General features: G+C 37.1%; 1 protein-coding gene across 6 annotated transcripts in view; it reads right to left on the bottom strand.

The window, feature by feature from the left end:
* The window catches only part of C2CD5 (C2 calcium dependent domain containing 5), a 111,122-nt gene that overhangs the window by 78,546 nt on the left and 10,040 nt on the right, over positions 1-22,536 (bottom strand). For 3 of the 6 annotated variants that reach the window (XM_024196321.3, XM_024196323.3, XM_024196324.3), the window contains 7 exons: positions 19,905-19,991; positions 16,870-17,041; positions 14,970-15,065; positions 13,517-13,672; positions 8,907-9,102; positions 6,024-6,175; positions 1,920-2,114 (listed from right to left, as the gene is read on the bottom strand). In XM_024196321.3, coding sequence (XP_024052089.1) covers positions 1,920-2,114; positions 6,024-6,175; positions 8,907-9,102; positions 13,517-13,672; positions 14,970-15,065; positions 16,870-17,041; positions 19,905-19,991 — 1,054 coding nt within the window. The remainder of the gene's footprint in view (positions 1-1,919; positions 2,115-6,023; positions 6,176-8,906; positions 9,103-13,516; positions 13,673-14,969; positions 15,066-16,869; positions 17,042-19,904; positions 19,992-22,536) is intronic. The other 3 variants (XM_024196325.3, XM_024196326.3, XM_024196327.3) reach the window with 1 other exon arrangement.

Genomic DNA, 22,536 nt, shown 5'->3' with positions numbered 1-22,536 from the left:
GCAGGATCAGTCCTAATTCAAAAGTGCTAAACTAGAAGTAATCCTACAAGTGCAATTGGCCAAGATTTCTGCTATAAAGCCAACTATGGACCTGTGTCCAAGAATTATTTACAGTAGCAGTTAAAAAAAGATTCCATGTCGTGAGGTTCATACAGTTTCAGAGTAGCTCAATCATTTTTCCTCATGAGTTGGGGCTCAAACCTTCAGTTTCCACATGTACACAACTCCTACTGAAGTCACTATAAGATTTGGCCCAAAGAGAAAACTGTAAGGGCAAGCATAAAACAAATGTTTATCTTTTAATTTAAATTTTAACTCTGAAAAAGATACTGTAACTTAGAATTGAAGGACAGTCTAATTTAACATTTATGTAGAGTACATTCACTCATCTGAATCATTCAGGTCAGCCATGGACTACTGTTGAGCATTCTAAACTGCCAAATGTATCTGTGATTTGCTTGCTAAAAGACATTTGTTGCTTCACAGTTACTAAATCCAGGAAGAAAACATATACCAAGGCTGTGTTTTTCCTACAATAATCATAATTTTGGTGAATCAGATTCACTTTGGTGGCATTTCATACCTAAGAACATATTTCACTGATATTTCTTATAGTCAGATCTGCTTACCTGCCTCAGAACTAAATTGATACTTATTTGGTTTCAGTGTATCAGCAATTATACCTTTCAATACTCTCAGAGATATCAATGAAAACACTAATAAAAATGAAGAACAAAACTAAAAAAAAGCATCAGGAACAAGGTGAATGAAGTTATGATTGAAGGGAATATTTTTAAAGTTATCTTAACTGCTATTTTAAAACAGACAATACATTGCTACTTTCCCTGTCCCCTTTCTTCTGCTAAAAAATCCAGTAACAATAAAGAAGGAAAGATATTTTTCCATGTAAATGTGTGAAGACTTTTTGTTTTAAACAAACTTAAGGACTGTTGTTGTTGGCACTTCATTTATTCACTCATTTCAAAACTGACAAATGCTATCATGTCTAAAATGTTATTTATATATAGGAAATGAAATATTTTTAGCTGTTCTTGGATAAGGAAACAAAGATTAGCATCTGTATAGTCCCATTAATAAAATTAAGTTATTTTATGTTATTTTGCATTAGACCCAAATAGCATTTGCAAGGGACTATACAATACTAAAAACAGACTGACATGAAATGAAGAATATTTGTTGAGATGAAACACATTCTTAAAAAAAAAAAAAAAAAAAAAAAAAAAAAAAAACAATAGTTAAAAAAAAAAAAAAAATTCAAAAAAAAAAAAAAAAACACAAAATAATCAAAGCACTATCTGTAGAAAAGAAGCAGTGATTTCTAGTATTTAATTTAACAGGACAATCTAGTGATCTCTGTCAATGAAACGTAAAAAGGAGGAAGTACAAATACAAAGATTGTATACAGTCAGAATGAAACAAACCAATTTAAACGGTACAATAAATATGGTTGCTAGCCACATGATGGTCAGATTTCAACAGAAGAATATGAATGAGTTGGTAAGGAAGATGGAGTGCTTGTTCCATCTAAAATACAGGAACATTATTATAATGAAGAGAATGAAAAGAATATCAGTATTCAGTAGTTGTCTAATGGTAGTAAGTCCAATTACCAATATTTAGTGGAGACGTTTTTGGAAAAGGAAAAAGTTCTGCAATATAAGGTAGGTTATTTGTTTCAAATATTGATCAATTTAAGGAAGAGGCTCTAGAAATTATTGCAAGCCTCCAGGTGGAAAAAAATTATCCTGTAATAGTCATGTAGCCAGCAGTTTTCAGAGGCTATTTTAACTAAAAGGTATAGAAGGCTAGGTATTAAATGCCCCCTAACTGACTAACAACAACATTCCATTTATTTCTTAAAAGGCATTTTTAAAAAGGTGATTATAGATTGATCCTACCAGAAGCAGCCAGAAGCAGCTCTTCAGTGAAAGAGACACTTTTCCTCAGAACAAATGGGCTGACATGGCTAGAGTGAAGAGGGTTAAGGCTAGACCCCGGGAGGAGGAGACAGGACTTGTTAAGCTGTGGGGAACCACAAGATAGAGTAGGGGAGCTAGGAAACAGGAAAATCCTAGGCCCCTGTGGGGAAGGTGCTGTGGAGGAAAGTAGTAGAGAGAAAAGATGTAGATTCACAAGATGACTAAAGAAATAGGAGGAGGAAAGCAAAATGAAGCAAAAACAAAACAGACTTTTTTTTCAAATGAACAGATATATACTGCTAGCATATGAAAAAGCTATTACCAGCAAACAAAGAAATGAAATGACAACTTAGCACCACAGTGTGGATTAGAAGCACGTTATCAAAAATCTGAGTATGAACTTGTTAACTTTCTTTTAAAATGTATTTAGTTTTATTAAAGAGCCAAAGTAATTGAATATTTATTTCATATTTCAATTAAATTTTACACAAAAATTTAAAGTGAATACTTCTAAATAAAATCTATTCAAAACAGCCCTTCTAACATGCCTAAGGAAAACTGATATAGTAACAGGTTCTCTTCTCCAAAAGTTCTATGAATTTAAGTTGACCATTATCCAGAAACCTTAAAATTTAATTTTTAAAGTCTTAAATCTTATAATGGTGTGTGTGTGTGTGTGTGTATATACATATTTACTTATATCCCACATAAAAAAAGGAGTGCCCATCTTCTCAATTTCCTCCACGTGTATATTAATTCTTCTCTCTCTCCTAACCCAAACTTATTAAAATATATACTATATGTTACATATGTAATATGTAACTACTTTTGTCAGTCAGGTACTTCTGTTAGTTTAAAATTACATGAAAAGTAGCACTACTCACAGCAGGAAGTCTCCAATTCCAAACCAGAATTAACTGTCTCAGTGCATTTTGAAAGTCCTCCTCTCACCTTTTACTACAGAGAATTTGACACAGCCCATTCTACACTGTATCATCACATTCTACTTTATAAAAGAAATGGTAATAATCTTTCTTCCAACAGTTCCAACCCAGAAGACTAATAAGCAAATCCAAGTTTCTCTCTCTTTATATCATGGTATAAATACCTAAATGTTGTGGTATATGTGCTTCTTATGAAAGTTAAACAAAGTCTCAATTTGAAGTCAAGATATTGACATTGCTTCCTCAGTCATACTCTATTCCTCTTCCTTGCTCAGACAGCTTAAAAAACAAATCCCAATTTTCCCTTCTTCAGAATTTCAGATCTTTTTATATGTGCCAAACCATTAATCAGATCATCGTCATGCACTAGAATAAAGAGCTTTGACACTAAGACACCCTCTAAGCAAAACTCCCCAAAAAGTTGAGAGACAAGGCCAAACATAACTTTACTAAGATAATCTGTAAGAACAGGTTTCATTAAGTAAAACTACAGCCACATCATCTCAGCCATACTACACTTACTTCAGTAAAGAGTGATCAAACTTATTTTATAAAGCAGTAAAAGAAAAACTAAACCAAGTTAGTCTAAGTCTCAATTTGTTTTAAAAAAAAAAAAAAAATAGTATCCTTTATAGGGACAAAGCTTTAATCAGGGTTGATGAGCCAAGAATCCTGTAACAGTTTGTGTCCTAACTATGGGTTGTATTGAGTTATTAATTTAGATTATAGAACCTTGAGAAAATGCTAGTGCCATCCTTGAAAACAGTGCTATCTTTTTTATTTTAAAACACCACAAACATGTTTGGTAAAGTCTGTTTAGAACTGCCACCTGCACGAAGAAAATATTTAACACAATTTATATCATTCAATAGTATTCCCTCTCCTTCTGTTGATAACTAATTCTTATCAAAATTAAAGATATTTTATAGTTATATCCCTGAATTAATTCTAACTATAAAGTGATTATTATTCTTTCCTCCCAGAACAACTATAGTTGAAGAGTCACAAAAGTCAAGGTGAAACATGACTCAAACATATTATATATTATGTTGTTAAGTGATTATTTTTTCAAAATTCAGTGTGTATGTATAATTTTTAGACATAACAAGCAAGCCTTCTGATTGGGACATATTTTGGCAACAGAAAGCTGAACATGTTGCCAAAAGATAGCAGCTACATGATACTGCCCTAGCAAATAAAAGAGTGACTGGGGTCACCAAATGAAATTAATAGGCACCAGGTTTAAAACAAACAAAAGGAAGTACTTTTTCACACAACGCACAGTCAGTCTGTGGAACTCTTTGCCAGAGGATGTTGTGAAGGCCAACAGGGTTCAAAAAAGAACTAGATAGGTTCATGGAGGATAGGTCCATCAATGGCTATTAGCCAGGATGGGCAGGGATGGTGTCTCTAGCCTCTGTTTGCCAAAGCTGAGAATGGGTGACACGGGATGCATCACTTGATGATTACCTGTTCTGTTCATTCCCTGGTATTGGCCACTGTTGGAAGACAGGATACTGGGCTAGATGGACATTTGGTCTGACCCAGTATGGCTGTTCTTATGACTGCTATTAGCTTAAATTTGAAAACAAAAAACTGAAGCTGATGAAGATGGCCCAGCTTCCTCGACATACTAGAAAATTCCTCACCACAAAGGCCCCTATCTTGCAATCTGATCTACACAGATGCACTTGTGTCCACACAGAGTCCATTGTTTTCAGTGGGGCTCAGTGTAGGTGCAAACAGTCCATCCATCCAGATCATGTTGCAGGATCAGAATCTAATGTAGCTACTGCAGAAATGTCTCAATTTCACTGCAGACTACTATCACTCTCCTGTGCCTTTGGGATGTCTACTAAGATGGCCACCTATCCTGGAACTTAATCAGATAACATGTATGTTTTCAAACAATCATCAGGAATTTAATAATACAAAATGTATGAATTTGTGGGGTGGTGTCTCTTAAAAATAAATATTGGCCTGTGTGTTTTTAAAATACACTTGCTCTCAGTTTCTTTAGAACATAAATGGTCACCCTAGGTTGTCCACAAGACATAATCACTATTTACACAAAAGATAAGAAAGAAAGAAAGAAAGAAAGAAAGAAAGAAAGAGACCAAAAAGGTAAAAAAAAAAAAATGAAGAGGGAGAGTTGCAATTTGATAGCTTCTTCTTTTTAAGCTTTTGGATTAAGTTTGAAAAATTAACCTATTTCCATGTGTAAATCTTGAATATGAAGTATTCCTGAGACACCCGTCAAGTACAATAACTGAGTCAAAAAATGTAAATACCTTAAAACTGTCATGATTAGAGAGATGGGAACGTTCTCAGATTCAAATACTATTTTTAAACATCATATTTAGAAACAACGTTTAAAACAGCAGCCACACTTTTATACATGGGCCTACAGTATTTTTGTTCTGTTGTAGCAGAGCCACGTTTGTTGGGCTTCATAAGAAAATAAGGGGGTGGAGGGAGGAATCAGCACTCAATTAACTTGTGAAAAGCCAGTTGAGAAAAATATTTTTAAGCTTTTAAAAAAGGTGTTCTTTAATAACCTTTAAAACTAATTTTAAAAAATTATACAACAGTGTATACTTCATTTACCACAGCCACTTCCATAACCCTGAAGAAGTTCAGTAGACACTAGCAATTGCATTTCTAGAATCAATTTGCAAACAGGCAAGTAGAATCTACACAAAAATATGGATGCATTTTCAGCAGAGAAGATTAGTCTTAGAAAAATCACATATACTAGTAAGAATTGATCACCCATTTCCGCATCATGTTATGGTGAAAATGTACCCCCATAATTTATAATCTGAAGCGGAGGAAATTAAAAGAAAAAGACAATTCCTTAGGACCCTCTTTATAACATTTTGAGATGCTTCTAAATGGTTATATTATAAATGCTACTCTTAAATTGCCTATATGGTATGGTTATAAGCTTTGGAAAACAAAGTACAGTAAATCAGTGCACTACGCAAATGCTTTCATGCTTTAATTGCGCTATTTGAAATATCCAATTTCCACATCATTTTGATAACTTACATGCCAAAAAGGAAAAAGGGTTTGAATGAAAAGATAAAACAGAAATACAAATTAACAAAAAAAATAAGAGTGGGTGGAAGCGCCTTACCAGTTTTGGGTGTCAAACTCAAATCTGTGTCAGAAGAAGAGGACTGTCGACTGTAGGACTTGGAAGGTGAAAAGGAATAGGTTTGGTTTTTCAGAGGGGTGGAGGGTCCTGATGAATGAGTATTGGGATTGGGATCTTCATTGAAAGGAATCCTGCCAGAAGAAGGTGGAAACATATTCAGTAATCCTGTGCCAAAGGACCTGGCTGACAGCAGCATGATCCGAACACCAGGATGGGGTCGGGGTAGGGCCAGCAGTTATTCCTTAAGTGTGTTGCTGGGGATGAGGCCAAAGGCAAAGAAATGATGTTTACCCACTCAGCATTCTACAGATAGATGCTGATTATCTGCACTGAAACAGTTAAGCCAAATAAAAGACATGAAATGTCAGACCAAGGGGGGGGGGGAAACGTATATATGCAAAAGGAAACAAAACTCAAAATACAGGGCTTTAAAAAAATACATGGCTTTAAAAAAAAAACTACACAATGCTTGTTGAGTTAGATTATTAAAGAAAAAATGATCTCAAACTATATTTGTGTTTATATATATATATATATATATATACACACACACACACACACACGTATATTTATGTATACACACACATTTTAAGAAAAAAATGTTTCCTTATCCTATAGCATCAGCAGTGTGCCCACAGCTAAAAACAAAGCAAAGAGAAAAACCTTAAGGAATACAACTGTATTGACAAACATGTCAGTTATGTGCAGATTTCCTTACCTGTTCTCCAGTACTGTCTTTTCCACAAAGCGACACAAACCCTTCCTAACGCTTTAAAAATTCAGGTAATATTTGGATTACACTTGAAAGCAATCTGAAGCCCAATCATGGTTTCCTATTATGACTAGTAAGAAAGACTTGTAAACTGTACCTGATGGATGTTACTAAACTCAGATGTATGATTTTTGGGGGGTTGTTTTTTTCAAAGGTAATCTCAAGTAGTTAAAGGAAATGAAAAGTATAGCTCTGTGGAAGAGACTTTGAGGAAACACACACTCTTCCAAGTAACTATTGAGTTTGTTTCAGCAGCTGAATATAGCAGTAGTTCTCCACTGACAGCAGAAGGACTCCCAGTGAGAAAAAGAGGGAGAAAAGATGGGTGGTACCTGCCTACACTGCCTGCCTGCCTGCACTTTGCGACCACTGTGCCTGTGGCCTGCCTCTCCCCAGCTCTTGAGTCTGAGTAGTCTCGTACCAGTGTAGATGAGAGTGGGAACAGACAGAGAGAAGTTCTGGGTAAGTCGTGAGCCAGAAGCAGTGTGAATTGGGCTGTTGTGAGTCGAGCGGCATCCATGGCTTGGCAGATGAACCAGCGGAGACCTGAGAGAATTTGCAGCCAAGGTGGAAGAAAAGAAAACAATACATACAACAGATTGCAAAGTTATGTTAAAAATGATTTCAGGGAGTGCTAGTTAGCGGAGATCTCTTATTCTTTAAGCAGACTCTAAGAGTTATAATTCCTAGCATGCAAGAGTCAAGACGAAATCAAAAGGAGCAGGGGAACAGCTAAGTATTAACTTGTTAACATATTATTGAATCTTTGGCATTAAAGGCTAAGGTTAATAAAGATAATAACAAGACGTGAGTAGAACCTGCTGGTCTTGAAACCCACTCACACTTCTGGGCAGGACCATACAGATTGGTTAAAACAACATTATCAAAATCCAGCACGCAAGTTGCTAAACAACCTTGCACATACATGGGTTAAGATAATGTTTTTTGTCGGCTGTTCAAGATTGAATGCTACCGATTTATGGGTGATGTTTAAATTGCTAGCTACTGCAGCCAGTGTGTAGTTTTTAATTGTGTTTTTAATGTTGTTAATATGCCCAGAAGCTCTGTGATGATGGTTGTGTTTCACAAGTCAATACAAATTAAATTAATAATTCTAAATAAGACCAATAACCGGACTCCACTGCTGGGGAAGTTCTACAGTGGTATTGTTGCTGCCTCATACAAAGTGCTCTGATTGCATTATAATAATTACAAGACTACAATAATCTTAGTTATTTATCATTAAAATAAAATGACCTAATTCAAACACTATATATCTGGACATGTTACACATAAGTATACTTTTTTGTACTCTACTTTTCATCTAGTAATTGTGTAAAATATACACAAGATGCCATAACAAATAAATTGATGTATTCACAGTGGCAACTGAGAACTGTAAATGTTTCCGCCCTCAGAATAATATGACACCGGAATTTTCCTAATTTTATTTGATTTGTTCCTGTTAAAAATCTGTGTTGTGTTGTGTTGACTTAGCCAAAGTGAACAACTGGAATTAGGCCACACTCCTCATCATGAAACCTTTTTCAGTCAGTGTACAATATAGCCTAATTTGTTTTGATTACAAAGAAAAACCAATGACTAAAATGATTAAAAGACTTCAAGGATGTCCTTGAATCTCCTGAGCCACTCAACTATCTGAACTCAAATATACTTATCTTTTCTTTCATGAATACACAGCAAAGACACTCAAACAAAGTGCTAAAAATACAAATCCCTTAAGAAATGCATAGTATTGTGAAAGATCCCCATGAACAAAAAATATGTTATTTGCATGTGCAAACTATTTACCAGCTAGAGGTTGGCGGATCACAACACGGGAATGTGCAATGCTATGACTGCAAATGCAAGAGTTATGGAATTAATAGAAAAACATCTTTCTCGCCAAGATTTACTGCTGCAACATCTAATGTCCATCTTCTCAAAATTGCAGAACATAACCAAGTTACAGACAAGAAAAAACAGTAAAGGAGAAATAAACGCTGGGAAAACACACTGGATATGTAAAACTGAATGAATATGAAAAGAAATGAAATTCACTCCATTACAATCTACTAACTCATACTTACTCCTTCATTTCTTTAGATGGGGAATTACATGCAGGTAAGAATGCTGTGTTACTTATTTTATCCAAGGTACAGACTGTTCCTATGGCTCGTACTACTAGTCCAGATTCTCCCTCCAAATCAAAACACTGCAAGTAACCAACAACTGCATTCCCTCTCATTTCAAGTACCTTCAAGCCAATCTTCCTTTGAAGTTCACCTACAAAAAATAAATACAAGTTAACTGACATCTCACTTAGATATAGGGCAAACATGTTAAAGAGGATGTTTCTTATTCTCTTCTGTGGATCTGACCCTCTTCATATTTGTAATAATTTCAGGGTAGGAAAACTGGCTGATAGATAACATACCACATGATTATACCATAAACATGGCCACAAACTTCTCCTGCAAATTGAAGGCTCTTATTTCTGTGATCTTATTAGTAGTACATCTGAACCACTTACATGTAGAGCTTTCTAGAAAATGGCCAAGAGTAGGAATTGAAAAAAAGACTGTAAAATTCTTTGACATTTCTCTTTTTTTCCCCCCAGCCAGATCTAGTGCACTACTACTACAAAAAAAGAAAAGGTCTGAAGAGGGTTATGTTTGTTTGTTTGTTTGTTTGTTTTAAGTGTTCATTAGGTCCTTCATTTCTCTTTTGTGGGAAGGGATATGAGCAAGACATCACAACAGTTGGGTGTCCTGGAGTACACTGAAGTTTCTAGCTGCTCTGTAATACAGCAAATAATCCAGGTATCACTATGAAATGCATTGAGGCCTCAAACTTCCTTGAAATTCAGACAAATAAATGGATGGATAGACATCCTTAATCTCCTTTTTTCTTTTGCCAACTTCCAAAACATATAAAAGCATAGATCAACCTAATGTCATGGTTTTTATTCCTTTTCAATTCCTACCTTAATGTATTTATACCATATACATAGATACCACATCATGCAAAACATATTCTGACTATTTTTCTACTGTTCCTTCGGTATTAAATGAAAAATCTTTACTGTACACAAGTCAAGAAATGCAGCTGAGTTTGCTGTAGGAACCTGAATTTGGCCCTTTTGCAAGACTGCATTACAACAGTGTTTTTCAATTGACTACACTATGCTGAAAATTGACATAATTAGCAAATAGTATAGAACAATGGAACAAAATTGCACTTTTTTGCTTCCTTCACAAAGGTTGTAAATAAACTGAATTATGCAGTGTCAATATTTTGACTTCACTTTTCTCTATAACTGTAGATGCACATGTTCTAATTTCTACTACTGCATATATGGCATCTGATCAAATTTGTAGGTAAGTGCATTTACCATTATGAAAAAAATGCAGTTCACGAGAACATTTATCAATTGACTTTTTACATAAATAAAATTGCATCCCTAAGGTAATTTACATATTTATTAATAGTCTCAATCCAGTTCTTCATAAGCAGGAATCAGCCTCACAAAACACACTACTACAATTGCTACTCTTGTTAACCATAGCAGAGATGCCAGGATCAAATGGGAATGGAGAGAGAATCTTCTAAAGTGATTTGTCCCACAAGGTCAGGGTTAAGTCATAAGGTAAGGGCAACATGAAGAAGGCAATTTCTATGCTGTAGTTGTTCTGTGGATATATCGAGTACTTCAATCTCCAAGGCTATCTGCCAAATAAAAATTTTTTAAAGGAAAACTGTAATCTAGGTATTAGTATGTAGTGGTTAGTATATCATCGTTTTATTTAAATTTCTCTCTCATATGATTAAGAGTACAATAAAAGTCTATTAAATTTGAAATTACATCAAATTTTACATTCATCACACATTTCATGCTTCATAAAATGTACAAAAAGTGTCCCTTTTATAAATCAACAAGCTACATGCTATACAGTTAATAACATCCTGTATCAGATGTTATTAACTATAAAGCATGTACCTTGTTGATGGCACTATGAAACATTATTCAATAAAGAATGCTACTATTATGGGCTGTTTTACACCACAGCCATGCCAAAGACCACCAGTAAGCAAACAGTTTAGTCCTATGCTTTCACACCTCATTAGCTACATTTGACGTTTTGAGAAGGACTTTCACTTGGCTGGGCAATCCAAAATGACCTTTGAAATTCCAACAGTGCCAAATGATACATGGTTGTTTTATGCTGTAAATGGTCATCCCAGAGGAAATGAATTGAAATCATCAAACCAGCTCTATTCAGAAACTGGACATGAGCCATATCCTAACAGGTAAAAGACTGATTTATTCATATATTCACCCACAACATAGTTTAAATTTTAAAAAAGCAAACAGGACACAATTACAATTTGACCAACACTGACTAGATCCACACTAAGTGCCTTTTCTATTCTAATGCTGCACACACTGCCTCTTTATATGTATCAATCACATCTACAAAAAACACTGTGAAGACATGTATTAGTCTTATCACAATATTATTTTTCTGGTATCTCAAAATGTGCTGTACCCCTCACAAAACAAGTGAAGACATTACCCCTGTCCTGAAGAGAGTGCAATCTAAATTTAACATGACACAATAAGTGGCAAACAGAAAAATGAGGTGGAAAGGGTGAGGAAAGACAAGGGTGACAGTAATTTAAAACAGTTATTTACCTAATAATAACTGTGGTTCTTAGAGATGTTGTTGTCTGTGATATCCCAGGTTGGAGAAGGCTCTCTCTCACTGGTGGGAAGGTGTGCAGAAACCCAGTTAGAAGTTCAGAACCATGGTGTTGGGGAAAAAAGCTGAGCATGACTGTATGAGAGGGTGGTATGCCAAGACTTTTGCAAGGTGGACTTTGGTGATACTGAATGAGAGTCCAGAGTTTATTAAATGCAGAATATAATCAAAGATTTTTGGTGGTTAGGTCTTCAACAGGTGCCCCAACTGGCATCTGATCCATCTATGATCACTTTTTTTGTAGGAGCGAGGTGAGGAAGGACATTCTTAGGGTCTACCCACTTGTTCAGTGCTGATATGATGAGAGCTAGGACCACAACTCGCATCCTCATTTGATGTCTTGAAGGGTAAGATACTGACTTCAGCCAGCCTTGTAAGGAATGTCGGTTAAGTCTGACAAGTGGGATTGTGTACAAGCAAGTTGATGTGTGGCCTAGAAGTTTGAGGCAGTTTCTTACTGTAGTTGGATTTGATTTGATTATGGTGATCATCATCTAAGAAGAGAGAAATCTATCCTTGGGAAAATATGCCTTCCATGATTTGGCAGCAATTACAGCCCCTATAAAGTCTAAAATCTCTATTTTTCTTGTTTTCTATCCAAACTAAAAATCTCAGTTGGTCTCTCTGATATCTCCTCATGGATGTCTAGTCAGCAGCTCAAGCTCAACGTAACTGAAACAAAGCTCTTGATCTTCTGCCCCAAACCCTCCTCCCCCACCTTCTTTTTCAACCACCATGGACATCATCACTTTGCCTGTCACTCACATCCATAACCTGGAAGTAGATGCCAAAGGGGCTTGAATGATAGGAATGAGACCATCTCCTGGATTTCCCAAAAGGAGGTCTCCAATGTTCCCAATAGTGCCAAAGTGGTATATTGGTAAAATTGGTTGAGGTGGGCTTGACCAGGCTATTGCCATGTTGGAGTTAGATGCACTGGAACTTTAAAATTACTCTGATCAGCAGAGGTATCCTGTGTGATGTGAGGGGAGAAAGCTCCTTACTGGATGGAGGAGAAAGGGTGTGTCCCAGATGAAGAACAGACATCATTGAGAGGCGGTGCCAACCTATGAGGTGACTTCAATCCTGAGCTCAGAAATATGTACCAGTGCGAAGAGTGGAAACCTTGGTGCTGACAGCAGTGCCAGGGATGTGGTTAACTTCTCCAACCTAGAATCAGGAGGTACTGCTAGGGATTCCATTGATAGTACCGATGTCAATGTTGGTACCAACATTTGCTGGTTATTGGCATTTTCAGGCATGGGTGTTGAATATGCCTATATATACTTCTTCGGTACCAAACCAGAAAACTAGCAGGCATCACTTTCCCCTATTTGGTGAGTGGGCTTAGCACTTTGTTCCATGCAGAACAAAGGTTTAGCTCTCTCCTTATGGAAAGAAAGGAATCGTAAGCAATGATTTTTCCACAATGGTCAAACCCCCTTGCCAGGAGAAGATGGTACCAGACTTTGGTGCCACGGTGGTAGCCAATACCAAGATGGTCTTCGATGCTGGGTCTTTGTCTGATGGTGTCAAGGATCTTCTATCAATAACGACCTTGGGAGGTGCGTACAAGTTGATGGGGCACAGGCTGACACAGACTCAGCAGAGTCAGATCTTCTAGGAATAGGATCTTCTCTCTTTGGTGTCTTCCGTTCCCCTCATGGATTGTTCAAGGAGGTATAGCTTTGAACAGGTGTTCCTGGGACTTCCTTTTCCTCACGGAGAATGACCAACAAACTGAGCAACAGTCTGGCACATGGCTTTCACCAAGGCAGAACCAACAGTGTGCATGGCCATCAGTGACTGTCCCTGATAGAGGTCAATAATTTACAACTAAAATATACACATCCTCTCCCTTAATAATTAATAAATAACTATAGACTTTAAAAAATAGCAGCAAATCAATATTACAGGTTGAATTTATTTATTAATACCTGACATCAGTGAAATAAGTCTCTGTCTAGCCTCATTTGATGCCCTTGGAGTACGGATTCGGTCTATCCATTGGTATTCGGGGTCTTCATTAACAACCAGCTCTTCCACAAATCCATGAATTACTACAGCTCTATAACACTTTGGAATAGATGTGGCTGTTGAAAAGATATATAAATATGTAATATACAAGTCTAGAAGTGAAGTATTTAAATAGGAATTTTAAAAAAAATACGCCTAGATAGCCATCTGAGTGATTCTCTTCACAACAGATTTTAGGGCATACCTGAAGAGTTTTACTAAGAATCTTACTGGTGCCTGCTGGAATTACTGCCTGAAGTTGTACCCTTGTTTCTACATATACATTCATAAGGCTCTTTCAATAGTACACCTATGAATATGCACACAAAGTAACATTACATGCACATATTCACAAACAGGCTTTGCTGCGAATGTGTGCATCTTAAGTAATCAGAAAAAAATGTTAGATGAATAAATTAATTTGAGATACTTTAAAGGAGTTGCTTAAAAAAAGAAATGGTCTGCTGCAGATGTTCTTATATAACCAAACAGTAATGCAATTCCAAATTCAAATTAGACTTTTTGTTTTGCCACTGGCTTTAGTGCGATCTGGACTTGGCCTTGAAGGAGAGTTGAGGAATGGGGAAAGGGAACAGAAACTAGAAGGATAGAAAAGCAGCCTTGAAAAGAATGACACACACCTGCAGCTGCTCAAAACTCTATTTTTCACTAGTGTTGGCATACCACAGACTTGTACCAAGGACTATCTGGGCCTCAAAATGTGTCTTGGGATTTCACTGGACTATTAGGCCCCAAATCAGTAAAACATTTAAGCCTGTGCTTAACTCACATTGACTTAAGCTTTGCTGAATTGGGGCTTTATATAATAGACCAAATAAGGGCCCTGATCCAAAGATCATTGCAGATAATGAGTTTTCCACTCTCTCTTGATTTCAACAGACTTTGGATCAAGCCATAAATCAGTTTGTTCATACATAAATGACCTGGTACTTGGCTAGTCAAAATGTGCTGTGGTTCATTCTATCAGAAAAGAAACATTTTAACAATTATGGAGATAAGAGGATGATGAAAACTACATATTTTCACAGCTTCACTGCAAATACAGCATGATTTGTGTCACTACTGTGAATAAACATTTTATTGAAGAAAAATAACATTTTTTTCTGACTGATGGAAGGAAAAAAAATGCACTTTGCATTTCCTCTCCTCAAGAAATGTTACCCGCAAAGAAGATACAAATAACAGAGCACAAGACTCAATTAACAATGATGAATCCATACTATTATCTAGAAGAGACACTTATTTTAATTTGGGAATATTTAATTTCTCAGCTGTCCAGTATTTTATATTCAGAAATTAAAAAACTCAAAACATTGCCACACAAGAGAACAATTTATTGATTTATTTACTCACTGCAAAAAAACTTGACTCCACAGGATGACTGCCTAAAACGGTTTAAATCATTGAAGAGGTCTACTTTCACTACCACATTGATCTCCCCACGGATACCTGTCCATAAAAAAGAGGTGGAAGGTGAAATTTATATCAGAAAGAAGAAATAGAAAGAATAAAATCTTCTCAACTATTTAATTTATTTGACATTTTAATTATTAGTTTTAAAGTTAGGTATATTCCATAATGAATCAAAATATCAATATATTTTTTCTCCAAAGAACTTGAAGCTAAATATTTCTGTTACAATGTTTTCAAACCCCATATTAGAATTTTCCTCTCAAAAATGGTCTGAAGACCATAAGAGAATTACTCTCCGCAGTCCATTCTAGTCAAGGTACCCAGTAGTCATTTCAGAATTTTAATACCTACTCACAATGGTGTACTGAAAATTAGTTAATGTTTTTGCAACACTTGAACGTGAAAAGAACTACACAACCAAGAGGTATTATTTTGGCAATTCGTTTTTCAAACAAAGATTAATTTTTAAGCCAGAATTTAAACTTTTTAATAAAGCTACATTTCTTCAGTGAACAATCATCAGCTTTGATTTCTTTTCTCTTCTTACCTACAGTGCCTACTTCACAATCTTGACCTGTTCCTCATTCTTATTAATTTTTTTCTTGACTAACAAAATTATTTTGTGCAATACCACTTCACATCACTATAGCTTTTCACGTTGAAGACATCACAGTATAAAAAAAGTGAACAAAAACACTAGATGTAAATGACTGAATGGGACCTTCTTGATATTGGGCCTCCTGACCCAATTCTCTCAGAAGTCACTATGTCTACACTGGTACAGACAGAACGCCCATCACAATAGCATCTTCATATATTTTTCTTCACATATTCACAATGACCACAAATCCAGACATCTATCTGAACTCCATTAAATTTTCACTGTTATAATCTAACTCAGCCTTTTGCTTATTTTCCAATGTAAAGTCAGTGATATACTGTGTATCACTTTTACATGAGTAATCTCCAAAACCAGTTCTTTTCAAATAACCAATTTTTGGTGGAGAACAATAATTAGCTGTAAATTGACAATCATGTAAAACTTTTTAATGTAGTAAAAAAAAAAAAAAAAAGGACACTATACAAAAAACTCTACAGTCTATGCTTACATTCTGTTCCTGGAGTGGAATCCTGGCTCCACTGAAATCAATGGCAAAATTCCTATTAAATTCCATTTCACCCCAATTCTAAAATATTTTGAACAGATGCATGTAGGACTAGAAAGATACTTTTTGTAGGGAAAGGGGAATTTCATCCTATGCTTCCTGTTGAAAATTTGTCACTTCCTCTCCCTTCATCCCAAATAAAGCTTGTCCAAACATACCAGAAGGAACACGCAACAGATAGCCTTCTTAAAAATACACATTTTCAGCAACAGCCTGGTAATTGCAAAGTTTTTTTGTTGTTGTTTTTGTTTTGTTTTCTAAGCATTAACTACCTTAGTGGTGACCATTTAAATCATTTTCTGTCAATTTTTTCACTTTTCTGAAATTTCATGAAGGACATTCTGCCAGATGCTATCTTCCAATAATAAATTCCTGTGACATAATTTGAGACATCTCAACTGTACTGTATAATTGTTATTGCAATAAAAAAAAAAGAAAAGAAAAGTATCCTACAATGTAATTTGTCATTGGTTTTAAATCACATATTTACTTACCAGACTGTAAAGACTACACAGGAGTTGTGTTTCAAATTATGTCAAAAGGAGCAGCACTTCAGACAGCAATGCTAGGATATTACAAACTTGCTGAAGACATCCTTAAAAAGAAGATATTCCAACTTTCAAAGAAACTATGTCTAAAACAATTTTCTTTTTAAAAAAGTCAATAAGGCTTACCATGTATGGTATCATAAATTGGAAACCATCCAGAGATAACTGTAGCTGCCTCACTATAGAGCAAAGGATCAATATCAATGTACACTTTGCCAATGGCGTCATTAGCACTGTAGGTGTCATGATCAAGAACCGTGATCTGCAGGGGCTCATCTTGTAGGTCTTCATCATCTACCTAGAAATACATAAAACTTCAGTATTTAATCAATACAAGGAAACTTTGCAGGAAAACAATTGAGGAAAACAAAAAAATGAGAGTGTAGTTATATACAATATGTTTACACATAAAATTTTTGACTATTGTGTCTTGTATACAAACAATACACTCATGGATTCTTCTCTCCCCAAAGTGACCACATTACTAAAGGACATCAGAGCCACAGGCAAGCAAGGCATGAATCACACACACTTTTAAAACGATCGTTTAATTGTTTTTATTCATAGTCTCAACACACACTCCCTTTACCCCAAAAAATTATTTTTGACAGGAAGCATCAAAAACGTAAATAAGAACTCTCACACCTTCAACTACAACAGCTGTATTACACACGATAAAGATAAAAATGTGTACTGATGTTCTGATTTTACATAGCATTTTTGCGTTTTTGAACTGGTTAGTGGTTGGTAAGTAAGTAAAATGCTTTCTATGCATCCTACAGAAAAACTCAGTAAGCTGGACATAAAACTTTACTAATGTCTAAAGTAGTTATTGTTATTCCACTCTTTGAAATGCGGAATTCTGCTATCATTTTTTCAATGGTGTTCTTTTGCATTTCTCCCCCAAACACACTTTCCCATGCAAAAAAGACAGAATTTAGACACTTCTGTTATACAGAATAAATTTTCACTCCACAAAGCTTAGACAATTCTTCTTCCTCACACTCCCAAAAGTAGCAAATCCCCAAAATCAAAGTACAGTAACTCCTCACTTAACATTGTAGTTATGTTCCTGAAAAATGCGACTTTAAGCGAAAAGATGTTAAGCGAATCCAATTTCCCCATAAGAATTAATGTAAATGAGGGGTTTTTTTCCACCAGAAAAAGGACTATATTTATATATATATATATATATATACACACATACATACACACACACACACACACAGCATAAGTTTTAAACAAACAATTTAATACTGTCAAGTATCAGAGGGGTAGCCGTGTTTGTTGCTTTTTACAGATCCAGACTAAGAGTCCTGCGGCACCTTATGGACTAACAAATGTATTGGAGCATAAGTTTTCGTGGGTGAATACCCACTTCGTCAGTCGCATCAATTTAATACTGGTACACAGTGATGATGATTGTGAAGCTTGGTTGAGGTGGAGGAGTCAGACGGTGGGATATTTCCCTTACTGTTAAATGATGAACTAGCAACTGGCTGAGCCCTCAAGGATTAGCGCTCTCACTCTACAAGGCAGCAGGAATGGAGGGAGATATGCGCATTTCCCCTTTAAGTACACTGCCTTGTTAATTAGATCAGCTTGCTGAGACCGCAGCTGCTGCAAGCTCCCTCCGTCCTGAGCCCTGGCACGTCCCCCCTGCTCTATGGACGATGGGGTAAGCGGGGTGCAGGAGCAGGGTGGAGGGGGACACCCTGACATTAGCCTCCCTTCTTCCTTCCCTCCCCTCCGCACAGCAAGCAGGAGTCTGGGGGAGCAGCTCCAAGGCAGAGGGCAGGAGCAGCACATGGCAGTGGGGGGAGGGACAGCTACAATTACTAGCCTGCTGGGCAGCTGCTGCACAGGGAACTTAGGGGAGCGGGGAGCTGATAGGGGGCTGCTGGTCCACCCTGGTTCCAAGCCCCCACCAGCTAGCTGCAATGGGCTGCTCTTCCTGCAAGCAGTAGACAAAGCAGGCGGCTGCCAAACGATGTTAGAAGGGAGCATTGCACAACTTTAAACGAGCATGTTCCCTAATTGATCAGCAACATAACAACATTAACCAGGACGACTTTAAGTGAAGAGTTACTGTATAAAAGTGAAAGCTGAATTAAAGTATGCTTCCACTTCACATTACTACACCTTAGCAATCACCAGGGAAAGCACTATTTGATCCCACTAATTTCTATTTGTCTTAAATATTTATAACATTACCAACTAATCTCTCACTATATGCAAGTACAATACAGAGACATTTATGTCATGTTATCTTCGAATGACATTCCCCAACACTACTTAACACGTAAGTATGTTACAGGGTAATCATTTTTCAAACAGTTAAATACCATTGGCTATGCCATTCAAGCGTAATCATGTTTTCTCTTTTTATTTTGGCATTACTGAAATAATAAGAATGCAACACAAGTGTTTTATTCAGAGCAGAATGTCAAAAGCCAACTATGATGCTGCTGTATTCACCTTAAAATAAACTGGTATGGTTCTGCTAGTTGATGAAGACCTACTGAAAAATACTGAGTGCTCATAGCAACTTTTGAAGACAATGATAGTTGAGGTGATAAATAGTAGGGAAAATACAGTGCTTTATAGCCCCAACATTACAATGTTTTATAATTTTGTAACTTTTTAAAATGTGATGCCTGATAAAGAAATAATACAGAAGACAGATAATTGCCTGCTTCTTTCACTATAATGTTAATAAATCTAACATCAAAAGCAAACTCACTTTCATTTTTAAAATTAAAATCTTCCTGTTTATTGCATTTTTATTAACTATGTGGGTACTTGAAAGAAGCCTATTTAATTAGCATCTTACAATTTGTTTTCCTATTTCAACTTCACCCATTTCTAGAACTACAGTATCAACTGCATAATGCTTGGTTCAACTGATAAAAATCCATGGAGCCAATCCTGCAAACCTGTATTTACACAATAACTCTCAATGAAGTCAATGGGACAGTTCCTGCAAGTGAGGACTACCTTTAGAAGTGTTTGCAGGAGAGGTTTCTATATTACCAACTATTTTTACAATACTTTGACTCCCAAACGCACACATTTTATTTTGAGACCAGAATTATTTGACTAAAACGTTCCAAATCAAATATCCAAATGCCACACAGATGACATTTTATAAAAATACTTACCTCAAATTTAAACCATTCTGAGTTCCACTGAGGATTGAGGGATTTGGGGTACACATCTGTCTTAAATGTGGTATTTCCAAATTTTACCTAAAAATACAAGCAAACATTCAATGACAAATAAAAGAATATCATTTATTAGTACTTAGTAATTTATTCCCAAGTATATTGCTAGTTAGCTACTGTCACAGATCCACAGGATCTGTGCTATACCCCAGCTTTTAAACAGTCTCTTGGAGGAACCCTGTTAGTGTGTCAGAGCCCCAAGGCATCTCAAAAAGAACAGGAGTACTTGTGGCACCTTAGAGACTAACAAATTTATTTGAGCATAAGCTTTCGTGGGCTACCGCCCACTTCTTCGGATGCATCTCACTCTTTCTTCATGGTAGGCCATGCAGCCTCACTGCCTCCGATATTGAGCCTCGGGGCTACTGCTTCACAGCATGAGCTCTTCCCAGATAGTCCAGTTTAGACAGACTCCTGGTTAACGACTTGTACACTCTTCAAGAACTAATGCACCTCAGGAAGTATTCACAGTGGCACCACACAGCATTTTTAAAACAGAGGAGGCTTTGTTACTCAACTGGAACACAATACTGGAAGTCCTTATGTTAGCACAGAGAAACAAAGGTTAAAAACATAGTGCATCTTCACAAGCTAGAGCCATCCACCAGCCAAACTGTAGAGCAGGGGTGGCCCTCTTTTACTATTAAAGTGCGGTTCACGGAGCTTGGGGGAACTCAGGATCTCTGCCTTGCAGCAGGGTGGTGGGGTAGCAGCTTCTGCACAGTGGGGAGGGCGGGGTCTTGGGAGTTCTGCCCTGCGGGGTGCACCTGCCGGTGCTCCAGCAGGAGCAGGGCTGAAGCTCCAAGCCCCGAAAGGCGTGCCCTAGCTCTTGAACTTCTGAAGATTATCATATGTTGCTCAGAGGGTCAGTAAATTTGGCCACCCCTGCTGTAGAGAATTCCATCTTAGACTCTTTTTCTCTCTGACTCAGTAGTTAGTCCCAGGTGACACCAGCCAGTTTCTTCCAGAAGCCAGCCCTTTACCCCCTGCCAAATTCTTTGCTCCTGAGTTGGGGTCTCTACTCAGCAGAGGGAACCTCCAACCTCTGGGTCGTTTGTTGGTAGCTGTGAATGTACTGGTCACTGGGGCTTCCCATTGTCTCTTCTGGATTCTGCATTGATAAGGATTACTTTTATCAGGTCTCAGCCAATTCCTTAAATCAGTGGTTCTCAACCAGGGTACGTGTGCCCCTGGGGGTATGCAGGAGTCTTCTAGGGGGGTATATTAACTCATCTAGATATTTGCCTAATTTTACAACAGGCTACATAAAAAGCACTAGCGAAGTCAGCACAAATTAAAATGCCAAACGACTTATTTATACTGCTCTATATACTATACACTGAACTGTAAGTACAATATTTACATTCCAGTTCATTTTATAATTATATGGTAAAAATGAGAAAGTAAGCAATTTTTCATTAATAGTGTGCTGTGGCACTTGTATTTTTATGTCTGATTTTGTAAGCAAGTAGTTTTTAAGTGAGGTGAAACTTGGGGGGACGCAAGACTAATCAGACTCCTAAGAGTGGTACAAATCTTGAAAGGTTGAGAACCACTGCCTTAAATGACTCCTTCACTGTTGCCCACAGAGCAAGGCAACACCTATACCTCATTTCCTGTGCTGCCCCAGAGCAGAATTAACCCTTCTCCCCGCCCCCCACCACAGGATAGGAATGCAAAGTAAAGAGGGAAACTGAGGTACACATAGGTGTCAAAAAATATTATGAAAAATCCCCACTTCATCACATCTATATTAAACCTAAGCAAACTATACTTCAGAATCTTTTTCTAGCTTCATGATTCAATTAACATGGATCAGTAGGTGACTTGTTTACTTATCCTAATGGTCACACTTCTAATAAATTTCTCTCCATCTCTACTATAACAGCTGATGTTTCTTTTCTCCTCTCCCAATCTATGTGTTCTCTTCATGATCACTTTATAATTCAATTTAAACTACCACTCAAACCAGATAGCTGGTCCCTTAAATGAAATCAGACCCAGCATGCATGTTCCAGTCCAGGTGCAATCTATTTTGGTGTAATGAGGAGGGCAGGGCTGTCTGAGGGAGTGATAAATAAGAGACAGAGCCAAGGTAACGGAGTTCAGAATCCAGAGAATAAAGAACTCAGAAGAACAGAGCTTCAAGAAGGGAATGCCCCAGACAGAGGAAGCAGTAAGAGTTCCCTAGTGAGCAGTGGAGCCAGATAAGGCTAGTGAAAGCAGAAGGCAGTCAGAGGATCACCTACAAACTCCCCTAAACCACAGAGCCAAGGCTAAAGAGGGCTGAAGGCTATGAGAAACAGAGGGAGACGCCTGCTGACTCTCTGAGCCAAAGAACTGAAGCCAGAGGGGCAGAGAGGATGAAGGCTGGGGAATGATGGGAGGGGTGAGTCCACTGAGGTCTCCCAGCAAGAGCTGGAACCATATATGGAAGGAAACAGGCCTGAGAGCTGAAAAGAACCCCAGCTGGAGAGGCTAGGGCAAGGCATAGTGAGAGATGCTGGAGCCATACCAAAGAACCTGAGCGCAGTGGGAGACACCAGAGTTGTACTTGGTGTGTTGATGG

The sequence above is a fragment of the Terrapene carolina genome, unplaced genomic scaffold (assembly GCF_002925995.2).
Source record: "Terrapene carolina triunguis isolate 2854851 unplaced genomic scaffold, T_m_triunguis-2.0 Scaffold112, whole genome shotgun sequence".
NCBI classification, from domain to species: domain Eukaryota; kingdom Metazoa; phylum Chordata; order Testudines; family Emydidae; genus Terrapene; species Terrapene triunguis.
Note: the sequence above shows the minus strand (reverse complement) of the source record. Positions and strands in the feature narration are given on the sequence as shown.